General features: G+C 40.3%; 1 protein-coding gene and 1 pseudogene across 4 annotated transcripts in view; one reads left to right on the forward strand and one right to left on the reverse strand.

Annotated features, from left to right (window-relative positions):
- USP37 (ubiquitin specific peptidase 37) overlaps positions 1–25,062 on the forward strand; it is a 131,730-nt gene that overhangs the window by 11,311 nt on the left and 95,357 nt on the right. For all 4 annotated transcript variants that reach the window (XM_017856809.1, XM_017856812.1, XM_017856811.1 and 1 more), the window contains 4 exons: positions 4,171–4,342; positions 8,556–8,656; positions 11,675–11,853; positions 12,470–12,547. In XM_017856809.1, the coding sequence (XP_017712298.1) occupies positions 4,171–4,342; positions 8,556–8,656; positions 11,675–11,853; positions 12,470–12,547 (530 nt within the window). The remainder of the gene's footprint in view (positions 1–4,170; positions 4,343–8,555; positions 8,657–11,674; positions 11,854–12,469; positions 12,548–25,062) is intronic.
- On the reverse strand, positions 16,628–17,351 carry LOC108518449 (roquin-2 pseudogene; annotated as a pseudogene).

Genomic DNA, 25,062 nt, shown 5'->3' on the forward strand with positions numbered 1-25,062 from the left:
TTTTTGAAACAGAGTCTCGCTCTATTGCCCAGGCTGGAGTGCAGTGGTGAGATCTCGGCTCACAGCAAGCTCTGCCTCCTGGGTTCACACCATCCTCCTGCCTCAGCCTCCTGAGTAGCTGGGACTACAGGCGCCTGCCACTATGCCTGGCTAATTTTTTGTATTTTTAGTAGAGATGGAGTTTCACTGTGTTAGCCAGGATGGTCTCGATCTCTTGACCTCATGATCCGCCCACCTCGGTCCCCCAAAGTGCTGGGATTACAGCGGTGAGCCACTGCGCCTGGCCAAGATCTTATATTTTTAAATTAGATTATACAAAAGTGTAATATCCGTTCTAAAATATTCTATTGAAAAACAATATATAACTTTATGCTTGAGAACCTGATCTTAGATAAAATTTCTATTTGTCTCTGCTTTTGAATTGTAAAAATAGATTGCCTGTGATTTCGTGTATCAAAGATAGACTTAAATAAGATGGAGGTGGTGATGGAAATATAGTTTGTCACATGCATATATCTGCTAATTGCTCGCCTCATCAAAAGAAAGGGTTTTTTGCAAATACAGACTCTTTTCTTTTCAATCCTCAGCCCAGTTTGGCAGTGAGTAAATATTCAAATGTTTAACCAAACACAGATCTTTAGGAACATGATGGTTTTACCTGTGACTTCAGCCTTATCTCAGTTCTAGATCAGTTTATGTTCAGCGTTCATTTGTTAACCATGTACAGGTTACTGCTATGGATATTGTGCTAAGGGATGGTTGGGCGTGGTGGCTCATGCCTGTAATCCCAGCACTTTGGGAGGCTGTGGCAGGAGGATTGCTTGAGCCCAGGAGTCCAAGACCAGCCTGGGCAACATGGTGAGACCCTGTCTCTACAAAAAATAAAATCAGAAACAAATAACCAAGCATGTTGGCACGTACCTGTAGTCCCAGCTACTTAGAAGGTTGAGGTGGGAAGATGGCTTGAGCCTGGGAGCTTGAGGCTGTAGTGGGCTGTGATTGTGCCACCACGCTCCAGCCTGGGTGACAAAGCAAGCTCCTGTCTGAAAAAGAAACAGAGTGGTTGGGGGTGGGGGGTGGTAAGAATACAGAGCTGAATGAGACATCATTTCCTTCAAACTTAAGAGTAACCAGATAGGCTGGGCATGATGGCTCACGCCTATAATCCCAGCACTTTGGGAGGCCGAGGTGGGCAGATCACCTGAGGTCAGGAGTTCGAGACCAGCATGGCCAACGTGGTGAAACCCTGTCTTTACTAAAAATACAAAAATTAGCAGGCACGGTCGTGGGCATCTGTATTCCCAGCTACTCAGGAGGCTGAGGCAGGAGAATAGCTTGAACCTGGGAGGTGGAGGTTGCAGTGAGCTGAAATCGCACCATTGTATTCCAACATGGGCAACAAGAGCGAAACTCCATCTCAAAAAAAAGAGTAACCAGATACATTTTTAGCTGTAAAAATATTACAAAGATCCTGAAAGCAGGAAACCAAGCCGTTTGCACTCTGAGGATTCAAAGGATAGATAGAAGTTTGCCAAAAGTAGTAAAAGTAGAAGTGATTTTTTTTTCTTTAACCCTGAATTTTCTGGCCAAAGTGGAAGTGATTTCTGTATGTGGACAAATACGTGAAATGTGAATCGGCACTCAGGGAACTAGAAAGTTATTTTTGAAATATATGGATGCTGAGGAGTGAGTGACAGAAATAAGACTGAAGAGCTAGGTAGGAACCAGATATTGATGTTTCTTGTTTGTCATAAGGGGAGCAGAAGTTCTAAGGAGCCAAGAATCTGAAATTCACATTTCTTTGGGGTTAGGCAGATGACTTTATTTCAGGTAATAGTGGGAGAATAAGAAGGACATATAAGAGGTTATTATGGGAGTTTAGATGAGGAATGAAAGTAAGAAAAGGGAGTGGAATAAGCAAAAAGGGAAACGGATAGATCTGAAGAGATTTCAAGAAGATTTAAGTTGTAAGATTTGGGAGGTGTGGGAGAAAATTATCTGGGGAGAGTCTCAAGGTTTAAGTGGATGGCAGTCCCTTTTATGTCTTCTGTGATAGGGAGCAGAGGGGAAGAATTGTGGTGTGAGGATTGGGAGAGATGAGTTATCTGAGGTGTCAAGCATTCAGAAGGTAAATAGGACTGGAGCTCCAACAGAGGTCTGGGCTTAAGATAGAGGAAGAATTGTGTGTCGTTACCATATGAATTGTTACTGAAATAGCGGGACTGGATGGGCTTTTCAGTTGGTGAAGGGTTGAAGTTCAAGAAGATTCTCATCTTGTTTGTTAATGAACAAACTTTGTATATTTAATTTTTAAAAAGTGGTAAATTGACTGAAATAATGCCTTTAATGTTACCTATTTTCCTTTTGCATGCTAAACGCTTATTTAAGTATTTTGGAGTTAAAAGCATTTAAAACAAATTATTGTGTTTTCCTAGAGAATTTCCACTCAAGGACATAATTTTAAGACCTACTTTGATGCTAAAAATGCATATATAATTTAAAATTTGAATATAAATAGGCAAAATTGTTTTTCATTCTTATCTAATAACTGACAAAAGTCAATTTTCTCTAGTTTTAAAAAAACTCTGAAATATATTATTAGTTCTTTGTTTATGCTTTTCAGAGGACATATCTTCAGCAAAAGGCAGTTTAGAAACCTTGATGTATGTCTGCTGAGAATATTAGAGAATAAGACTGCCTGACTGGCAGAAATTATTTAGATAATGAAGAAGCTGTAAGATTTACTAATTTAGCCTTGGAAAAATTTCATTTAAGAGAAAATAAAAGTTATCACTTCATAGCACATTTCCAAAGTCTGGTAGAGTCTAAGATGAATTATTGAACCAGTTCTGTGGAGAGACAAGTAAGTTAAGAGTTTCCAGGTACATGTGATCTTTGAATGAAACTTAAGTGAGTTTTCTTAGTTAAAAAAGAAAAATAAAAGGTGTGCTATATTGGTAAAGGTTTATTTTGATGGTTTTGAAAGTTTGGAATTCTTTTGAGGATTATTTAATTGCTTGGAATAATATCTTTTACATTGAAGCTACCCAAATAATTTGCCAAATATCTTACAAACTTTTGTTTAGCAAAAGACAAAGATTCTACTCCAATTTTTTTTTTTTTTTTTTTTTTGAGACAAAGTTTTGCTGTGTCATCCAGGCTGGAGTGCAGGGGCACGCTCTCAACTCAATGCAGCCTCCACTTCCTGGGTTCAAGCTATTTTCCTGCCTCAGCCTCCCGAGTAGCTGGGACTACAGGTGCACTCCACGATGCCTGGCTACTTTTTGTCTTTTTAGTAGAGATGGGATTTCGCCATATTGACCAGGCTGGTGTTGAACTCCTGACGTCAGGTGATCTGCCTGCCTCGGCCTGCCAAAGTGCTGGGATTTCAGGCATGAGCCATGGCACCTGGCTTTCTACTTCCATTGGGTTTTCTAAACTGGTGATAGTGTAACCATCCAAGGTTCTGAAATGTGTTAACGCAGTAGTTTTTATCCTCTATAACTATATTTTAAAATAAGGTATTCCCCACCATGAGATCAAGAGTTCTAGGATTGTTCCGTAAAATTAATTTTAATAGAAGAGTAAGTCCACATTTTATGTTGTCAGTTGGTTCTTGAAAACTGTGACTTGAAGTGAAACTATGGATAATGAAACTAATTTTTTTTCCTCATCAACATTATAATGAAGGAAATGATGTTATTTGAGGACTGGCTGTATGTTCTTTTGCTTAATGTTTATAACACATTAAAAACATCAGAAAATGAAGGGTAGCAGTGCTACCTTTAATTAATACCTCCATTTGACACACTATTCTTAGAGAATAAAAAGTTTTCATGGTTGTTTGCCATTTAGTACCAAGAACCTATTGACAACATTCATTAAGGGCTTTTAAAAAAAAAATTCTTTGTTTTTCCTTCTCTATTACCCTTGGTGCAAGATCTCTGTATAATTAAGGGCTTATTGCATGTGTTTGCATCTCTAAAAGGTAAATATTTAATTTAAATGTATCAAGAAATGGGAACTTCTTTTGGTTGAAAAAAATTAAATTACTGTGGGGAAGAGTGATAAATGTAGCTTGGAAAGTATAAAGTTTAGTGTTTATTATACAGATTGGTGTACTTAGTTATCATACATTTTTTATGATAATTTTCCTTTTGTCTTGATTAGCTAAGTCATAACATTAAAAATGTGGTGCTTCGACCCAGTGGAGCAAAACAAAGCCGCCTAATGTTAACTCTACAAGATAACAGCTTCTTGTCTATTGACAAAGTACCAAGTAAGGATGCAGAGGAAATGAGGTTGTTTCTAGATGCAGTCCATCAAAACAGACTTCCTGCAGGTGAGTACAAATCATCCCAGGGTCTAACGTTAGTAGTTTTACAAGAATATGACTATACTACAGGCCAGTATTCAATTGAATTCATCAGCGTATTAAAAGGATTATACATCATGAGCAAGTAGGATTTATTCCTGAAATTCAAAGATAGTTCACTATATGAAAATCAATCTATGTAATACCTCATTCTTGACAGAATGAAGGACGAAAACCACATGATCATCTATATTGTTGCAGATGAAAACATTGACAAAATCCAACACTCTTCCGTGATAAAAACACTCAACAAACTAGGAGTAGAAGGAAACGACTTAGCGCAATAAAGGTCATATGCAAAAACTTAAAGTTAACATCATACTTAGGGGTGAAAAACTGGAAATGTTTCCTCTAAGATCTTAGCAAGGCAGGAATACCTCCTCTTGCCACTTCTATTTAACATAGTACTAGAAGTCTTAGCCAGAGCCTTTAGGCAAGAAAAGGAAATAACAGGCATCCAAATTGGATAGGAAGAAGTAAAATTACTTGTGTTTGCAGATGACTTGATCTTATATGTAGATTCCACAAAAGAATACAGTTAGAAAAAGGAGCAGGTTTTTTTTTTTTTTTTTTTTTAGATTGAGTCTTGCTCTGACACCTAGGCTGGAGTCCAGTGGCGTGATCTCAGCTCACTGCAACCTCCACCAGGGAGGAGAATTTAAATTACAGTTGGGAAAAGTTACCTTGTTGCATAAATCTTAGACACTTGCCTGTTTATGAAAATTATTCTGAAGTTTTACTCTTGCTGTGGAAAATGAGTCCTGTAAAAAAAATCACATGGTATGATCAGGTTCCTCTGCCCCCTCTAATCCCTTTCATTTAAAATAGTGTTTTTTTTTCTTTTAATGCCTTTACAGGCGCTTTTTCTTTTCTTTTCTTTTTTCTTTCTTTTTGAGACAGTGTCTCTCTCTGTCACCCAGGTTGAAGTACAGTAGCAAGATTCCAGTATGTTGCCCAGGCTGTTACCGAACTCCTGGGCCCAAGCGATTGATCTTCTTTGGCCTTCCAAAGTGCTGGGATTATAGGCGTGAGCCACTGCCTGGCCCTACAGCCATCTTTTTAGGAAAAAATCTGTTGCTTAAAATGAGTTCTCCACTATTACATTAGTCTTGAGTTCTGTCATCTTCAACATTTTACTGTTACTTATATTTTATAGTTGACAAACTTGAATTTTTTCGACTTAAATATGACACATTAAAAACATCAGAAAATGAAGGTGTAGCAGTGCTTCCTTTAATTAGTGTCTCCATTCGACACCGTATTCTTGTAAAATAAAAGCTTTTTATGGTTGTTTGCCATTTAGTACCTACTCATTATGTGTTCATGCCACCAAATTGGAGCTATATCAATTTACTAAACTATTGAATTTTAGAATCAAGAAATTGAGGCCGGGCGCAGTTGCTCACACCTGTAATCCCAGCACTTTGGGAGGCCGAGGCGAGCAGATCATGAGGTCAGGAGATCGAGACCATCCTGGCTAACACAGTGAAACCCATCTCTACTAAAATTACAAAAAATTAGCCGGGCATGGTGGCGGGTGCCTGTAGTCCCAGCTACTCAGGAGGCTGAGGCAGGAGAATGACGTGAACCCGGGAGGCAGAGGTTACAGTGAGCTGAGATCGTGCCACTGCTCTCCAGCCTGGGCTACAGAGCAAGACCATCTCAAAAAAAAAAAAAGGTCAAGAAATTGAATACTATTTAAAATTATTAGAGTATGTCAGAGGCTAGTTTATATCTCTTTTAAAGGTTTTATTTCATCATACCCATATTAATGGAATCACTAGTTTTAACAATTGATATGTGTAAGAAAAGCACGTCTTCAAATACATTGGAGTGGAAAGCACAATATAGTGTCGGGGGACCCAATTTTGAACAACATAGCATAATGAAAAAATACAGGCTTTGGCCATAAATAGATTTAGGTTGATATTCTAGCTCTGCCTGTTATTTCTGTGTGGTTTTAGGTAAGTCACTTAATGACTGAGTTTTAATTTCCTAATCTCTAACATGAAAGTATCACCTTGGCCGGGCATGGTGGCTCAAGCCTGTAATGCCAGCACTTTGGGAGGCCAAGGCGGGCGGATCACGAGGTCAGGAGATCGAGACCATCCTGGCTAACACGGCGAAACCCTGTCTCTACTAAAAAATACAAAAAACTAGCCAGGCGAGGTGGCGGGCGCCTGTAGTCCCAGCTACTCGGGAGGCTGAGGCAGGAGAATGGCGTGAACCCGGGAGGCGGAGCTTGCAGTGAGCCGAGATCCGGCCACTGCACTCCAGCCTGGGCGACACAGCAATACTCCGTCTCAAAAAAAAAAAAAAGAAACCTTGATTTCAGGGCTTCTTAAAGAGTGAGAGCTCATAAATGTAAAGTATGACTTCCTTATGCTAGGCATTCGGTAAGTCATTGGTATTATTAAAATAGCTAGCTGTGGGCTTAACTCTTAATTCATTCTGTGATCTTGGGCAAGTCATTTTAATATCGGGTTTAGTTGCTTTAGCTGCCCAAAAGTGATATATACTTTGCAGAGACTAGAGTAAAATAATGAATATGAAAATACTTTGGTTTTTTTTTTTTTGAGACGGAGTCTCGCTCTGTCGCCCAGGCTGGAGTGCAGTGGCCGGATCTCAGCTCACTGCAAGCTCCGCCTTCCGGGTTTACGCCATTCTCCTGCCTCAGCCTTCCGAGTAGCTGGGACTACAGGTGCCCGCCACCACGCCCGGCTAATTTTTTGTATTTTAGTAGAGACGGGGTTTCACCGTGTTAGCCAGGATGGTCTTGATCTCCTGACCTCGTGATCCTCCCATCTCGGCCTCCCAAAGTGCTGGGATTATAGGCTTGAGCCACCGTGCCCGGCCTAAAAATACTTTGAACAGTATAAAGCGTTTAATATAAGCATGCCATTTCAAACCAGTGGACAAAAGACTAATATTTGATAAAGTGTTATCTATAAACAAGACAAGTAACCATTTAGGAAGATAATACACTTGGATCCTTATTATCTCCTTTTATTTCACAGTGACCAAAGATTTGAATGTAAAAAAAGTATTGTAAAAAATACTTTCAACATAATCTCTGGATGGAAAAGACTTTTCGGGTATTACATAAAAGCTAGAATTAATAAAGGAGAAAGTTTGAAAACTTGTGTTAAAAAATTAGACAGTCTCTCTAGCAAGGAACAAAAGACAAATGAAGAAAATCGTAGCCAGAGTGACAAAGTTAATATTACTAATATATTATACAAAGACCTATTTTGCAAATCAATAAAAAAAAAAACAGTAGAGAAATTGACAAAAACTGCAAATAGAGAATTCAGGAAGCAAAACAGACGGCCCTTAGACATGAAAAAATTATCAACTTCACCAGACTCAAATTCTCACTACCACATTGGTAGCAATGTGAGGGGAAGCAAGATACTCTCATATACTTGGTAGAAGCATAGAGGTTTTTGTTTTGTTTTGTTTTGTTTTGAGAACTATGTAATGATGTAATGATGTTGGTTTAGTTTAAAATTGTATGTTCTCTCAGTAATTCTTATTATAAGGAGTTTATCCCACAAAAGATTTATGAAAGGATGTTAAGCATTGTTTGCAACTTTGAAAAATTAAAACATTTCAAATGGTCATCAGTCGGAAATTGGCTAACCAAATTAAAGTATAAAATTTTTAAAAGTATATGCAAATTCATATTTATACAATACCTCGAATGTTCTTTGAACTACCATTAGTTTCTTCAGAATAGAAGCCATTTATTCTGCTGGATAAACTTACTTGTAGAGAATGTTTTGGAGTATATGTTATCGGAGATACACCTGTCACTGTTTCTGACATCCAGTGTCAGTGTTCATGTTGTCAGTACACAATGACTTTTCCATAGTGTTATTAATATAATTACCAGATGTTTATTCTAGCTTTTTTTTTGCTTTGTAAATTTTATCGTATTAAATGTTTTCAGGTGTGTGTATTATTTAATTTTTTTGCTTTAGATTCTTGCTCTAAATTTTAGTTTCTATGTAAGGTGTGTATTCTGTCAGAAAGAATTGGTTGATAGGCACTTTGATTTGTTTTCTTTTTTTCCTGCTGTTTCTTCCATTTCTTCAATATTACATAAAATAAAATGATAAATCTTTTGTTAAGGTGAGTGATTTGGGGATTTAAAAAAATTTTTGTTTTTGGTCACCAGCCGTGAAACCTTCTCAGGGGTCTGGTAGTTTTGGAGCCATTCTGGGCAGCAGGACCTCACAGAAGGAAACCAGCAGGCAACTTTCTTACTCAGACAATCAGGTATGTTCATTTGAATCTTTTTAGCATTTTGAAAAAATGATAGTTGGCCAGGCACAGTGGCTCATGCCTATAATCCCAGCACTTGGGAGGCCAAGGTGGGTGGATCACTTGAGGTCAGGAGTTTCAGACCAGCCTGGCCAACATGGTGAAACCCTGTCTCTACTAAAAATACAAAAATTAGCCAGGTGTGGTGGCACATACCTGTAATTCTAGCTACTCGGGAGGCTGAGGTAGGAGAATTGCTTGAAGCCAGGAGGTGGAGGTTGCAATGAGCTGAGCTCGTGCCATCTCACTCCAGCCTGGGCAACAGAGCAAGACTCCGTCTAAAAAAAAAGAAAAGATAGTCGTAGACTATCAAGGGTATTTCTGCATACCTGAAGTGTATCATTTTAGCAAACCCAAACCATAGAGTAAGAGAACTTTGAAGCTCTTTTGTAAGTAAATTTATGAATTCTCTTTGGCTATGCAAAGAGGTGATCATTTAGTCCATTTATTGGACTAAGCAGTGAATAAGATTTCATTTTTGTCAGGTTCTTTTTATAGGTTAGATTTTGGGGGGACATTTTTATTGAGATATAATTGACATGCAGTAAGTTGTATATATATATATTTTTTTTTTGAGACGGAGTCTCGCTCTGTTGCCCAGGCTGGAGTGCAGTGGCCGGATCTCAGTTCACTGCAAGCTCCGCCTCCCGGGTTTACGCCATTCTCTCGCCTTAGCCTCCGGAGTAGCTGGGACTACAGGCGCCTGCCACCACGCCCGGCTAGTTTTTTTTTTTGTATTTTTTTAGTAGAGATGGGGTTTCACCGTGTTAGCCAGGATGGTCTCGATCTCCTGACCTCGTGATCTGCCCGTCTCGGCCTCCCAAAGTTCTGGGATTACAGGCTTGAGCCACCGTGCCCGGCCCGTTGTATATATTTAAAGTACAGTTTGATATATTTTGACTTACATATATCCTTAAAATCATCATCATAATCAACATAGTGAACATAACCATAACTCTTGAGTTTTCTTATTCTCCTTAGTAATCCTTCCCTCTGATCCCTATCCAGAAGCAACCACTGATACGTTTTTTCCCACTATAGATTAGGTTGTAATTTCTGGAGTTTTACATAAATGGAATGAATGTGTAATATTGGGAGGGCAGGGTCTGGCTTCCCTCAGTGAGCATAATTATTTTGAGATTCATACATTCCTTGGTAGGAATTTAAATTGTTGAAATATTATTTAAATGCATAAGTGTTAACACATACAGTAGAAGCAAGTATTTATGCTTTCACAAGTAATAATTCCCATTAGTGAAGTCATAAATTCAATTTTGTGGGTCATGACTAATAAAATTTAAAAGTAGAATAGAAAATAATAGAGCATATTGTACATATTAAGGATAAATACTGATTTTTCAAAGTTTTATTTTGTTTTATTTATACATATATATAATAGGTTTTGATGTAAGATATTTCTTACTATGCGGCCAGGCGTGGTGGCTCACTCCTATAATCCCAGTACTTTGGGAGGCTGACGTGGGCAGATTCCTTGAGCCCAGGAGTTTGAGACCAGCCTGGGCAACACGTGAAACTCTGTCTCTACAAAAAATACATAAATTAGCTGGGCATGGTGGTGTGCACCTGTAGTCCCAGCTACTTCGAAGACTGGGGTGGGAGAATCACCTGAGCCTGGAAAGTCGAGGCTGCAGGAAGCAGTGATTGTGCCACTGCACTCCAGCCTGGGTGACAGAGTAAGACTCTATCTTAAATATATATGTAATATATATATACATATGTTATTATGGGATGGGATAATGTTCAAAATTCTGAAAAAGTTGCAAAACAGTGGACATGTAGTATGCTAGTGTTTGTATAACAAAAAGTAAAATATTGATTTGTATTTGCATAACAGAACAAGGGAAGAATTAGTGGGAAAAGGAGAAGTGGAAGAACTGAGTAATGGATGGGGATAGTGAGACTTGCCATTGGTCTGTGGCTTTTAATATTACTTTGATTTGTAAACCTTGAGAATGTGTCACTCATTTGAAAATAAATTTAACTTTTTGAAGTATTCATTCGGATGACTTTAGAAGTTTTAAAATTTCCTATCCTAAGATTGTAATTCTGTAAAACAAAAGTAATGGGACATAACTTCCATAGAAAAATCACATAGCTCTTAATGTAGAGATATAAAACTTAACTGGCAGAGTGTTCATGTAAAGCTCTATTTCCCAACTAATGCTTACATTGCCGTATTCTCTTTGAGTGTTCTTGCTATGTCTTAAGGGTAGACTCTTTGACTCATCCTCACAGTGAACTCTATGTCACCTTCCTTCTCCCTATCATATGTTTCATTCCTCCAAACTAGAACCCCCTCAAGAGTCATATGACTGTTTTGTTGGCATTTAAGTTGTGGCAACCAAATGTCACTGTCGCTTTTTCTTAACTTGTCATAATCATAATTGGATATTTTTTTTTCTCCAAAGATCAGTTCTCATGCTGATCACTAGAGCCATGTCTTTGTGTGTCTTTTTTATTTTTATTTTTTGTTAGTAATTCAAAGCAGTGTTCTTGCCTCCTCTCCAGGTGTGCTGTGGAGTTTTTAAGTTTATAAGAATGCCATAGGAAAATAAGTGTCAAGCTCAGTTTTCACACTGACTGTACATTAGAATCACCTGAGTGCTTTTAAAAACAACAACAACAACAAAAAACCTGATGAATGAACCTTACCCCAGACCAACTGGAATAGAATCTCTAGAGATATATCTCCATTTGTATGTTTTCCTTTTTTTAGAGGTAGGGTCTTGCTCTGTCGCCTAGGCTAGATTGCAGTGGTACAGTCATAGCTCACTATAACCTCAAACTGTGGAACTCAAGTGATCCTCCTGCCTTGGCCTTCTGGGATTACAGACATGAGCCACTGCACCTGGCTCCATTTGTATTTTTTAAACCTTTCCATTGGAGAATCATTGTTCTAAAAGTATTTCAGTGAATTTGAAGATTTAACTATCTCAAACTTTATTTTTACAGGCTTCTGCGAAAAGAGGAAGTTTGGAAACTAAAGATGATATTCCATTTCGAAAAGTTCTTGGTAATCCGGGTAGAGGATCGATTAAGACTGTAGCAGGAAGTGGAATAGCTGTTACTCGGACGATTCCTTCTTTGACATCTGCATCAACACCTCTTAGATCAGGGTTGCTAGAAAATCGGTAGGAGAGACTTTTTTTTCTTACTCATTAGCTGTATCTGTTTGTAAATGTCTTTTAGGCCTTTTAGAAATACCAATAATTTGAGGGGAAATAAAGTACAGAGTACATTTTTGGTAGATGTAGTGATTACAAGTGTTTGTCATATGTAGTTTATGTCACTGACACTTATTGAGCATGCAAATATACAGCATATAAATTTAAATATGGGCCAGGTGTGATAGCTCATGCCTGTAATCCCAACACTTTGGGAGACTGAGGTGGGCCGAACATGAGGTCAGGAGATTGAGACCATCCTGGCTAACATAGTGAAAACTCTTCTTTACTAAAAATATAAAAAATTAACCCGGCATGGTGGCACATGCCTATAGTCCCAGCTACTTGGGAGGCCGAGGCAGGAGAATTACTTGAACCCGGGAGGCAGAGGTTGCAGTGAGCCAAGATCGCGCCACTACATTCCAGACTGGGGTGACAGAGCAAGACTGTCTGGAAAAAAAAAAAAATGGTTTAGAGAATTAAATAATAGTAGTCCCATTTCCTGTCCTTAAGTATGTTGGTTTATGAATTTTGTGATATGAATTATGGCTTTTAAAAGTAACCTTTTCTTTGTTCTCTGTAGTACTGAAAAGAGGAAAAGAATAATATCAACTGGCTCAGAATTGAATGAAGATTACCCTAAGGAAAATGATTCATCATCGTAAGTTAATTTAAGGGCCTTTATAGTGTTAGAGCAATGTTTCTTATACTGATATTTGTAACCCCTGGGGAAGATTGGGGAAATAGTTTTAATTTATGAGAATTCCAAAGATGGAAGAGCAGAATTTAAAGTGGTTTGGTGACAGTAGACTGTGGCTCAATAGAGAGGGAAATTAGCCGTTGCTATTGCTTTGGTGATTTCATTGCATTTCTCTTATCCTACCTTTTTTTTAAATCTGCAGTACTTAGTGGGAGAATAGAACTGAAGAACTCTAAACAGATGTTTCTTGCTGGCTGCTGTTTTAGTGTAAACCCCTTCTTGTCTTCTTTATGCTTAATTTAAAAAAAAATTTACTTTTTTACTTATGTAAAACGTCAGCCTAGAGGTTAAAGGATGTGAGCCTATGTGTTCTAGGCAAGTAGCATTGATCTTTCAGAGGTGTTTTCTGCGTTGAACAAAAGGGAATAGATCAACCCAGGGTGCTCACCAACTCATAATCATCATCCTCATTTTGTGAGGTTTTGGGTTTTTTTGTCTTCTAGGGGAGAAAACTAATTATACAGTTATCAGTTAAAATCTCAATTAATACCTTAACAGAATCAGTTGGTAGATAGTTAATTGGTACATGAGGTCAAGGGGTCACCAGAAAGGAGTTGGGAAAAAGCCAAATAAACTTTATGTATTAATTGATTTGCTGCTATAATGTATGTAAAAGTCTGAGTAAGTGGTAGGACTGGTATCTGAAACTATAATCACCATGGACTCAGATTCTTTCTGTCTTGTTGATCTGCCATCCTTAATAAGCAGCCTCCATTTTGTGGACCGAAGTAGCCACTTGAGTCTCTACTTTCATGTCTCCATTTCTATTAGTGGAAGAGAGCAAAGAGAGGGCATAGTGTTTTCCTTAGGCTGGAAATTACATATACCACCTTTGTGCATATCACATTGGCCAGAACTTAATCACATGGTTATATCAGGTTATGAAAAGGTCTGAGAAATATGCCTGTGTTCCAACTGTTGTGGCAAAAGGGTACAGTGATTATTTAGGGACAACTAATACAACTAATAGTCTGCCTTAGTTTGCCCCTACAGCCACTGAAATAACCCAGTTCACTATTCTTCCATACATAGAACACCGTTTCCTCTATCCAAATGGAGAAGAACGCCAAATCTCATGAGAACATTGTATCCAGCTCAGAGTCTAGGATCTTTGGGTGATCCTTCTCTCTGGGTGCAGTCTTCTCTCTAAGGTCCAAATGTACCTTGGACCATGCCCCTCATGGTCTGGTACCTAAAAACTAAAAGGCAAGTTAATTTGCATTCCCCACTCCAGACCTCATGCACACATCATTATACATTGCTGGAGTAGGAACAGAATAATCACAATAAAAATTTCTGTTTAAAATAGACAAGAATAGGAAACTGCAGGGGTCTTGGGTCTATAGCAGTGATAAAATCTTGCTAGGTGGAAATTGTGAGGACAGTGAAAGCGATGGAATAAGTTCCTGGTTAGCCCATCTAGTGGTCTGATTCTGTTGTCTGGGAGAAACCACCTTGTCCATTGTACTCCATGTGACCCCTGGCTTTACCCTCTGGCAGGTTTTCCTTGTTTGTTTTCTTTAAAGGCCACCATCAAAATAGATTTCGAAGACTGTATTTTTCATCAAGGCCATATAGCTTTTATAGCCTGCTTCATCCAAGCTTAAAGATTCTTTAAAGGTAAAACAAGCAGGCTTGAGAAAGAATTGGGGCCAATATATATATATGGTTTTAATTTTTTTTTTTTTTGAAATGGAGACTTGTTCTGCTGCCCAAGCTGGAGTGCAGTGGCGCGATGTCGGCTCACTGCAACCTCTGCCTCCCAGGTTCAAGCAATTCTCCTGCCTCAGCCTCCCATGTAGCTTGGGCTACAAACGTGCGCCACCATGCCCAGCTAATTTTTGTATTTTTAGTAGAGACAGGGTTTCACTATGTTGGCCAGGCTGGTCTGGAACTCCTGACCTCAAGTGATCCGCCCACCTCGACCTCCTAAAGTGCTGGGATTACAGGCATGAGCCATTGCACCAGCCTGTTTTGTTTTAACATACTTTAAAATTTTGAAATAATTTAATTTGCAGAAAAGTCACAAAGATAACATAGAATGTTCCTGTATACCCCTTATCCAGCTTTTGCTAATGTTAATATCAGAGTTATTTTCTCACAAAACGGATTGTCTAGTTAACTCTTACCACTGCCTCAGTTTGAGAATCAAAAGCAATTGGATATTTTTATCCCATGGTTTCCAATTACCATACGATTTTGATTCTAGGCTCTTGGCACAGACAGCTATGTTTTTTTGTTTGTTTGTTTTTGCTTTTTGGTTTTTTTTGAGATGGAGTCTTGCTGTGTTGCCCAGGCTTGAGTGCAGTGGCATGATCTCGGCTCACTGCAAGCTCTACCTCCTGGATTCACACCATTCTCCTGCCTCAGCCTCCCAGGTAGCTGGGACTACAGGCTCCCGCCACCACACCCAGCTAATTTTTTTTTTTTTTGTATTTTTAGTAGAGACAGGGTTTCCCCTTGTTAGCCAGAATGGTCTTGATTTCCTGACCTCATGATCTGCCTGCCTCAGGCTCCCAAAATGCTGGGATTACAGGTGCGAGCCACCGTGCCCGTCCTGTTTTTTTTTTTTTTTGAGACGGAGTCTTGTGCTGTCGCCCAGGCTAGAGTGCAATGGTGCCATCTCAGCTCACTGCAACTTCTGCCTCTCGGGTTCAAGTGATTCCCCTGCCTCGGCTTCCCAAGTATCTAGGATTACAGGTGTGCACCACCATGCCTGACTAATTTTTGTATTTTGAGTAGAGACAGGGTTTCACTGTGTTGGCCAGGCTGGTCTCGAACTTCTGACCTCAGGTGATCTGCCTTCCTTGGCCTCCCAAGGTGCTGGAATTATAGTCGTGAGCCACCATGCCTGTCCGCTATGTTTCTTTTTTTTTTTTTTTGAGACAGAGTCTCACTCTGTCTCCCAGGCTGGAGTGCAGTGGTGCAATGTTGGCTCACTGCAAGCTCCGCCTCCCGGGTTCATGCCATTCTCCTGCCTCGGCCTCCCAAGTAGCTGGGACTACAGGCGCCCACCACCACGCCCAGCTAATTTTTTTGTATTTTTAGTAGAGACGGGGTTTCACAGTGTTAGCCAGGATGGTCTCGATCTCCTGACCTCGTGATCTGCCCGCCTCAGCCTCCCAAAGTGCTGGGATTACAGACGTTAGCCACCGCGCCTGGCCCGTTATGTTTCTTTTCATCACTGGTTGCAAGCTCATTAGCTTTGGCCTAAATTCATATGTCTCAAATAGGACCTTGTTGAAAGCAAAAAGTAGCACTAACACAGACCAGTATCCTTAATTGTACTCTTTTACTGTAGAGCTATAGGTTCAGTGAGTATGAGATCTGCCTTTCAAGACATTAATATGACCGTGTTTATCAAATATTTTACTAAGGCATAAAATGGTCACCACCTTTCTAATCTGTAATATCGGTATTCTTACCTCCCTACCCTCTTACTAAGCCACTGCTACGTACTTTAGGTTTGTTATGTTAGCACCCCACTTTTAATAACAAATTTTGTATATTCAAGGTCTAGTTGAAGGAAACAAAATTCACTCTAGCGAGTTTATGCACAAAGGTATTTGTACACAATAAATATTAAATGGCTTACAGAATCATTAGAATAGTTGAAAAGACAGGCTCTAAGTTAAGTTTTCAGGAATTATTTTGAGAGGTTTGCCTCAAACCAGATCACCAAAGATGCTCCCAGCTATTCTATCATGAAGCTAACAGCTGAATTGGAATCTGTCATGAAAGCTGTCATCTCTAGAACCATGCTGTCACTTCTGAGATTGGAAACCCTGTACAGAAAAACCAAGGTGATATTTAGCATCAAAAATAGTGGAATAGTAATGCTTCTGCCTTATTTACACTTTCCAAATCTTGCATGTAATTGCCTTATTTTATTTTATTTTATTTTTTTAACAACAACAAAAACAAATTTATCTTTAATTATATCAATATTTGTGCATATAAAGACGGGTTGAGTTTCAGGATTCACCGAGCTCCAGAAATTGGCATTCTCAAGCCCCAATAGCTAATAAAAAAGATAAGATAGTAACCTATCTTACCTGGCCCTAAAAACTGGCATCCTCTAGCCCTGACAGCGGCCCATAGATTGGCAGACAACTGCTGAGGGTTCTGGTGCTGTAATATCAGTTCTGTTACAGTTCTTTCTCCAAGGGAACTAACTGCTTACGTGGCTCTTACACGACCTTCTTCCTCCACCAGTTGACAGTTTACAAGTGTCACCAGTTTCCTTTGCATTGGATGGCTCAGTGCACTCTGGTTCAAACTAGCTACACCTTTACCTCCACTTTGTGGTTTTAAGTAGAGTACCAAATCCTCAACGCATTTCTTTGCAACCTCATAGTGTTTATTCTCACCTAGATTACTTAATTGACTGATGATCTGGTACCTGGGCTCCAACTAACTGGAGAAGTGTGAAGTTGATAGGAAGTACATCAATATCTGTGTTGATGGCAGTCTGGTCAAAAGGACAAGCTTTTCGATGAAGTTTATTCAAGCAGGTCTTGCAAACAGTGTGTGAACAACCTAAACTGATGGGTTTGTGCACATTCTCATCAAATTCATTATAGCAGACAGGACAGGACAGAAATTCTGTCCATTGAGCTGCCTGCACAGGCATTGTGGAAGCTGGATGCTCGGGTTAGCAGTCTAGCAGATCATTATTTTGCTGTGTAGTGTTTTGTAAGCTGAGGGGGCCCGGGAGGGGGTGTCGCTAAAGGCGACGGAGGCACCTCGACTCGCCGAGGCAGAGCTTGGCGGAGATTTCAAGACCTCAAACTACATCGGGAGCTACAGGGACAGCCCCGTTGGCGGCGGTGAAGGCCGCGATGGGGCCTCCTTCTCCTCCTCCCTCTCCTTCCACCTCCACCTCCACCTCCTCCTCCTCCTCCTCATCACGGAGGCAGACCTCAATTGCCTTATTTTCAATCTGATCCAGAACACTAACTAAGAAATGTAGGGTTACTTTATTAGCATTCTTGTTTCTGCACATCAGGGAGGTACACCAGAACGTGGTTGTGCATGCCAGTCTAGTACATTCACTACACTTTTGGGAAGTCCCAGTTGTTCCAATTAGAAGTCTGTCTGATAAGAACTAGGTTACTGATCCTTGTTCTGGGTTACTAATACTTTTTACACCATCACATCTAGATTTTTTTTAAGTTTGCGCTCCTTAGAAGCTCACCTAGATGAGTATACTTGTGCAAATGACATTTAAAGCAGTGCTTATAGAGGAGACAAATAACGGAGTGGGAGAAGCAGGCCAGAGAAGAAGAGGAAGCCAAGGAAGAGTGTGATCTCAGGTAAAAGTACCACGGAGAATAGGCTTCATCTTGATCTAGCAGGGAAATTCTTGGGTTGTTCCAGCTTGAGGCAGGGAGACTGGGCTTTCATATTTTCATACTGGACTGTCCTTGGTTACCAGTTGCTCTGGCTCTGTCCAGGTGGGCAAAATGTTTTAAGTAGTTCAGATGCAGTCCTCTAAAGAACTACAGATGCTGACTGGTGAACCACATTGAAAATACACAGTTTAGGGGTGTGTAAAGGATAAAAAGGATCTTAGGGACTCTGATGGAACATCACCGTTGTCCACTAAAAGAGTTGGTACTATGGTTCCCCCTTCCCGTAGCTTGTACCGTTTATATTGACTCCTGTCTTGTATTAAGTTTATTCCATTTTGTCATGGATTCTTCATATTGTTGCTTCCCACTTTTGGGGAAGAATCTTCCAAAAGGAGGCTTAGTGGGATTAACTACAGTGTGTTGCTGCAGGTGATCTTAGGGCCCATATTGACATCTCTTCCTACCATCAATTCCATGCTTCCTCTATTAACACTTCTGCTCATCTTGATGGTTTGACTGAATGGCATTACCAAGATCTTCATCTGAGGGATTTGAACCTTTAGTCACCATGTGCTTGTCAGGCTGTGGTTGTTGTAATTGCCCATTATAATTACATGAGAGCTGTGCTCATTGAGCATGAGAGCATTAAAAGGCACCCTAGTGAATCCCCCTTATTCCAGATAAATTCCTCACTGCCCTCATTATATAGCAGCAACCCTTCTTCCTTATAATAGTCATTTACACCTGCCAGTATGGTAACTCCTTTCCTTTTCTGTGAATCTGCCTGCATGAGGAGCTCAAAATAACTAAGTAACAGCCATAACTTCAGGTTTAATTGTTCTTTAACTGTCCTTAATTAAAAAGCACCCCCTCTGGGAAGTAGGACCCACAAAATCTAATTTGGAGAGACAGAAAGCACAAATTCTCCAAGTGAGTTATTGAAAAATAATGGCAAATGGGGCTCCTCCTGCTTCTACTTCTTGGTTGCTGGACCCATGTATTTTTTATAAATAGAATAATTTGTTCGTATCTTGAAGACCACCCTATTCTTAGTGAGATCCTCTGCATACTGCACTTTTAAAGGGTATTGCCACACTTTATCAGGCCAGCAGCTTTGGGGTAGTACTGTATGTGGTAGGAACTGTGGATCTTCTGGTCATATGCTGTTGTTGTACCTCCTATTCTGCAAAGTGGAATCCTCGTTCTGAGGTACTATGTGAGTTTTCTTGTTAGTGAATGAGATACTCCTATGAGTCCTTGGATAGTAATGCTGGTCAAGGCACTGTAGACAGCGTAGGCAAATGTATATAGTAGTTCCCCCTTATGCATGATTTTACTTTCTATGGTTTCAGTTACCGATGGTCAACCTTGGTCCAAATATGTTAAATGGAAAATTCCAGAAATAAATAATTCATAAGTTTTGTTTTGGTTTTGAGACAAGGTCTTGCTGCAGACCAGGCTGGAGTGCACTGGTGTGGTCATAGCTCACTACAGCCTCCAACTCCTGGGCTCAAGCAGTCAAGCCTCAGCCTCCCAAATAGAACTGTAGTCATGTAGCAAATGCCTGGCTAGTCTTGGCTATTTTTATTTTTGTAGGGATACAGTCTTGCTATGTTGCTCAGGCTGGTCTTGAACTCTTGGCTTCAAATAATCCTCCTACCCTGGCCTCCCAAAGTGCTGGGGATTATAGGTGAAAACTACTGCACCTAGCCCTAATACATAGGTTTTAAATGGTGCACTGTTTTTAGTAGCACAACGAAACCTTGAGCTGTCCCATTCTATCTGGCCTGGGATGTGAATCATTCCTTTGTTTAGTGGCTCCACACTGTATATGCTACCCGCCCATTAGTCACTTAGTAGCCAATCTTGGTTATCAGACCAACTGTGAGACTATTGCTGTGTTTATGTTAAGTAACTCTTATATTACTTAATAATTATCCAAAGCACCACAGTAGTGATGCTGGCAATTCAGATGTGCCAAAGAGAAACTGTAAAGTGCCTCCTTTAAGTGAAAAGGTAAAAGCTCTCAACAAAGAAAGAAAAAAAAGATTTTCTTTTCTTTTTTTTTTTTTTTTGAGACAGAGTCTCACTCTGTCACCCAGGCTGAGGTGCAGTGGCGTGATCTCAGCTCACTGCAACCTCTGCCTCCTGTTTTCACACAATTCTCCTGCCCCAGCCTCCTGAGTAGCTGGGATCACAGGTACCTGTCGTCTTGCCCAGCTAATTTTTGTATTTTTAGTAGGGATGGGGTTTCACCATGTTAGCCAGGCTGGTCTCGAACTTCTGACGTCGTGATCCGCCCACCTTGGCCTCCCAAAGTGCTGGTATTACAGGCATGAGCCACTGCGCCTGGCCAGGTTTTTTTTTTTTTTTTTTGAGACAATCTTGCGCTATTACCCAGGCTGGAGTGCAGTGACACAATCTTGGCTCACTGCAACCTCCGCCTCCCAGGCTCAGGCAATCCTTCCACTTCAGCCTCCCAAGCAGCTGAGACTACAGGCATGCACCACCACACCTAGCTAATTTTTGTATTTTTTGTAGAAATGGGATTTCACCACATTGCTCAGGCTGGTCTCAAACTCCTGAGCTCAAGTGATCTGCCCGCCTCAGCCTCCCAAAGTGCTGGGATTATGGGTGTGAGCTACCGTGCCCAGCCAATAAAAAGAATCTTTTGCTGTGGTTGCGAAGATCTATGGTAAGAATGAATCTTCTATCCATGGAATTGTGAAGAAGGAAAAAAATATGTATGTTAGTTTTTGTGTTGCACCTCAAACTGCGAAAGTGCAGCCACAGTACAGGGTAATTGCTTAGTTAGAATGGAAACTAAGGGCAGGTCGGGCACGGTGGCTAATACCTGCAATCCCAGCACTTTGGGAGGCCGAGGCAGGTGGATGGCTTGAGTCAGAGTTGAAGACCAGCCTGGGCAACATAGCAAGATCTCATCTCTACAAAAATTAGCCAGGTGTGGTGACATGTACCTGTAGTCCCAGCTACTTGGGAGGCTAAGGTGGGAGGATCGCTTGAGCCTGGGAGGCAGAGGTTGCCGTGAGCCAAGATCACACCACTGTATTCCAACCTGGGCAGCAGAGCAAGCCCCTGTCTCAAAAATAAAAAAATAAAGTAGCATTAAATTTGTGGGTGGAAGCCATGAACAGAATTTGTTCCAGTTGATGGCAGTTGAGTTCAGTACTATCTGTGGTTTCAGTACTATCTGTGAATTTCATCATATTCGTTGTGGGTCTTAGAACGCGTACCCTGAAGACAAGGGGGAACTACTGTGTCTAGAGTATTGTCAGTCCCAATAAGGATTAATTGCTGTCTTTTTTGGTGTGGAAAAAATCTAATATAATCAATTTGCTACCAAATGACTAGTTTCCTCAAGGGATGCCCTTGGATCAGGGGCTTGGTCTTTGCTGTTAACCAATTGGACATTAAGCAGCCACAGTAGATAAACCTTGGTGAAGGGGAACCCATTTTTTATAGCTGCTATCTGCCACCATAGCTGTTATATTATTCAAGGTCCCTTTGTGGAAATAATGGAATGTCTAAGGACAGAAGCTGGCTGACATGCACTGGACATATTATTCATGGTCCCTTTGTAGATAACAGAATGTCTAAGGACAGAGGCTGGCTGACATGCACTGGACAAGTTATCCTGCTGATTGTTTAGTGTCTCTTCAGTGTTGTTCTCTGGTGAGCATTAACATGTAAAACAGATCACTCTTTGTCCATACTCCCATAAGTCTATCCATATACCTCTTCCATAAATCATTTCTCTCTAATCTTCCAGGCTTGCTCGTTCCAAGCCCCTGACTATTCATTCAGATCATTTGCCACCACCCAGGAGTCTATGACCCACTTCTCTGTCCATACAAAGTAGATGATGAGATGCATGTCTCAAAGCTCTGCACAGTGGAGGATTTCCCCTCACCACTATCTTTCAAGGCAGTCCCTTAGTGGGAGTATAGTGCAGCAGTAGTTTATTTGCAGTTTGTACCAATGTACCAAGATAACCTATCCATTAATCAGGCCCAGGTTTACTCCTCGTTTCAGCTTGACGTTGGAAATGCCCCTAAGGCATGTTCTTGTCATCTCTGCTTTCTTACTTGGGCCCAATTCCAATATACCTGCTTCCATTTTATGATAGATTGCTGTTGTACTCTCCTGGTCTTATGACTTCATGGGTGTGATAGTGCCCAGCTCCTGATGGTTAGCTCTGGTTGCACAGTCCCTTGATGACCATCAATCAGTCAGATGCTCTGTCTCTTCCAGGGCTTAATAATATGCCAAGAGTAATATGCCATACTTTACAGATGAGGTGTAATTTTTGGCTGCAGACAGCATGGTCTTGCTCTACAAGGTCTGGACTGCAACTCTCCTGTGGGTAACTCTCCACATTGTCTTTGTCATTTAAGTTGGTAATTGGCTCAACTGAGCCTGTCTTCTCTCTTGAACACAGAAATACTCAGCATCAGCCAGTCAATACCATAGTCTTTTTGATGATTATTTACCCTATATCACCTGCATCTGTTATCTGTTGCTGTATCCAAACCACTCTAAAATTTAGTGACTTGAAATAGTAACTATTTATTTTTGCTTATGAGTTTATGGTCACCTGGGTGGTTCTGTTTATCTGGACCCAGTTTGGCTCACAGTACCTGGATTCTAATTTTGTTACACATCTGTGATCAGTAGATGGTTTGGCTAGAGTTTGACTGATCTAGGATGGACTCATTCATTTAACTGGCCATTGGGTAGTGAGGGTGATTGGGCTATTCCACTGTTAACAGGCTAGCCTGGGATTATTCACATAGCAGTGGCAGGGTTCCAAGAGAGTGAGTGGAAACCTGTAGGGCACCTTTAGGCTTAGGGTCAGAACTCCCACAGTGTTAACTTCTCTCACATTGTTTTGGGAAAAGGAAATCACAGGACTAGCCCCATTAAGGGATGAAGAAATAGACTGAATTTATGATGAGAAGCTTGAATATAGGGAGTGAAATAATTTGGGACATTTTTAAAACAACTTTATTAAGGTACAATTTACATACCATGTAATTGACCCATTTTAAGGGTATGTAAGTTAATTATTTTTGGTAAATTTTTTGAGGTATGTTGCATCATCATTATCTAGTTTCAGAACATTTCCATTACCCCAATAAAATCTATTGTGTAATCATTCTACCACATTTCTAAAATACTGGAGATACTGCCTGAGCCCTATCCTTCTCTACCTTGTTTCATCCTAATTCACCAGAGATGAAAATCTTAGCAATTGTAACACTATAAGATGTCAGAGGTATTACTATCAGCAACAGAATTTCTGTTGCCATTGCCAAACAAGGGTCCAATTCCAGAATCCTATCCTTAGAGTGTGCTTCCTAGGCCCACTTTTAGTACCAGCTGTTGTAGATTATGTTGCCCAGAAGCAGAATCTGAAATGGAGATTAGTGTGTATATGAATTACTGAGGAAGTACTCCCAGAGAAGATAGTGAAGGGAGTAAGGAAAGCAGTATAGTTAAGGGCAGGAAACAAAGCATGGATGTGATCCTGGAGAAGTCACACAAGGACATGAAGGTTAGTCTTCATCCTGATATTAGAGAAATCTGTTATGTAGCTTCTATCGTAAAGTTGTTTTAATCCAAATCAAGAGAGCTGGGCTTCTCTACTGTAGCGCCTGGCTTTGTTTGTGACTCTGAGATTACAGGCAAAGTATCTCTAGTAACTTGAGGGCAGTCCTGTAAAGAAGAGTCGTTGGTACTGGCTATCAAAAACATAAGTTGGTGTGAAGGTATGGAAGAGAGAATACAAAAATGAGTCAGAGGGAATCTAGGTGGAGCACACTTAGGCATTGTCTGCCAGAGGCTTACTTCATGATGGTTCCCTTTAAATTAGCACTGTTAAAGCATGAACATTTATTTGAATGGACGCTCTCTACTTATATGGGTTGAGGTATTTGAAAATAATACAGGGGAGAAAAGGGCTTTTAACTTTGTATTCATGATCCTAAAGAATTTTAATCAATATAAATTAAAATGCTGTTGCCACTAATCTAATAGTATTTCTATTCATGTGGAATATATAGTTTTGATTTTGACTTTTCTTTTCTTTTCTTTTCCTTTTTTTGAGACGAAGTCTCGCTCTTGTCACCCATTCTGGAGTGCAATGGCGTGATCCCTGGCTCACTGCAACCTCTGCCTCCTGGGTTCAAGTGATTCTTCTGCCTCAGCCTCCTGAGTAGCTGGGATTACAGATGCCTGCCACCACTCCCGGCTAATTTTTGTGTTTTTAGTAGAGACCGGGTTTCCCATGTTGGCCAGGCTGGTCTCAAACTCCTAACCTCAGGTGATCCACCCGCCTCGGCCTCCCAAACTGCTAGGATTACAGGCTTGAGCCACCACGCCCAGCCTGATTTGTTTTTCTTTGTAAATCTATAAACTACCAAGCTTGAACAGTTTACTTTTTTTTTTTTTTTAAGACTAAGTCTCACTCTGTTGCCCAAGCTGGAGTGTAGTCACGTGATCTTGGCCCACTGCAACCTCCACCTCCTGGGTTCAAGAGATTCTCCTGCCTCAGCCTCCCAGGTAGCTGGAACTACAGGCACGCGCCACCATGCTTGGCTAATTTTTGTATTTTTAGTTGAGACGAGGTTTCACTATGTTGACCGGGACTGGTCTCAAACTCCTGAACTCGTGATCTGCCCGCCTCAGCCTCCCAAAGTGCTGGGATTACAGGCATGAGCCACCGCACCTGGCCACAGTTTACTTTTTAATTGATTCTTTTGGTCTTAGCTGAGTCATTTTATCTGGTCTTGCTTTTGGCCAAGAAAATCTAATAATGTCTTTGATTTGACTTTTATTTAAAGAAAATCCTCCTTTACTTTTGCTAAGTTAATCAGAATCACGGATTGAATTGGCTCTTGAGATGGTAATTAAAGATTATTTTTGTAATTCTCATTTGTTTAAGTCATTGACCTTTTGAGACTAACAATCTTGTAGCTTAATTTTCAAGCATATCAATGAATTCAGCACTTGAAATGTAAATGTTTTAATGACAACTATTTA

Source organism: Rhinopithecus bieti, unplaced genomic scaffold (assembly GCF_001698545.2).
Source record: "Rhinopithecus bieti isolate Rb0 unplaced genomic scaffold, ASM169854v2 scaffold_42532, whole genome shotgun sequence".
Taxonomy (NCBI): domain Eukaryota; kingdom Metazoa; phylum Chordata; class Mammalia; order Primates; family Cercopithecidae; genus Rhinopithecus; species Rhinopithecus bieti.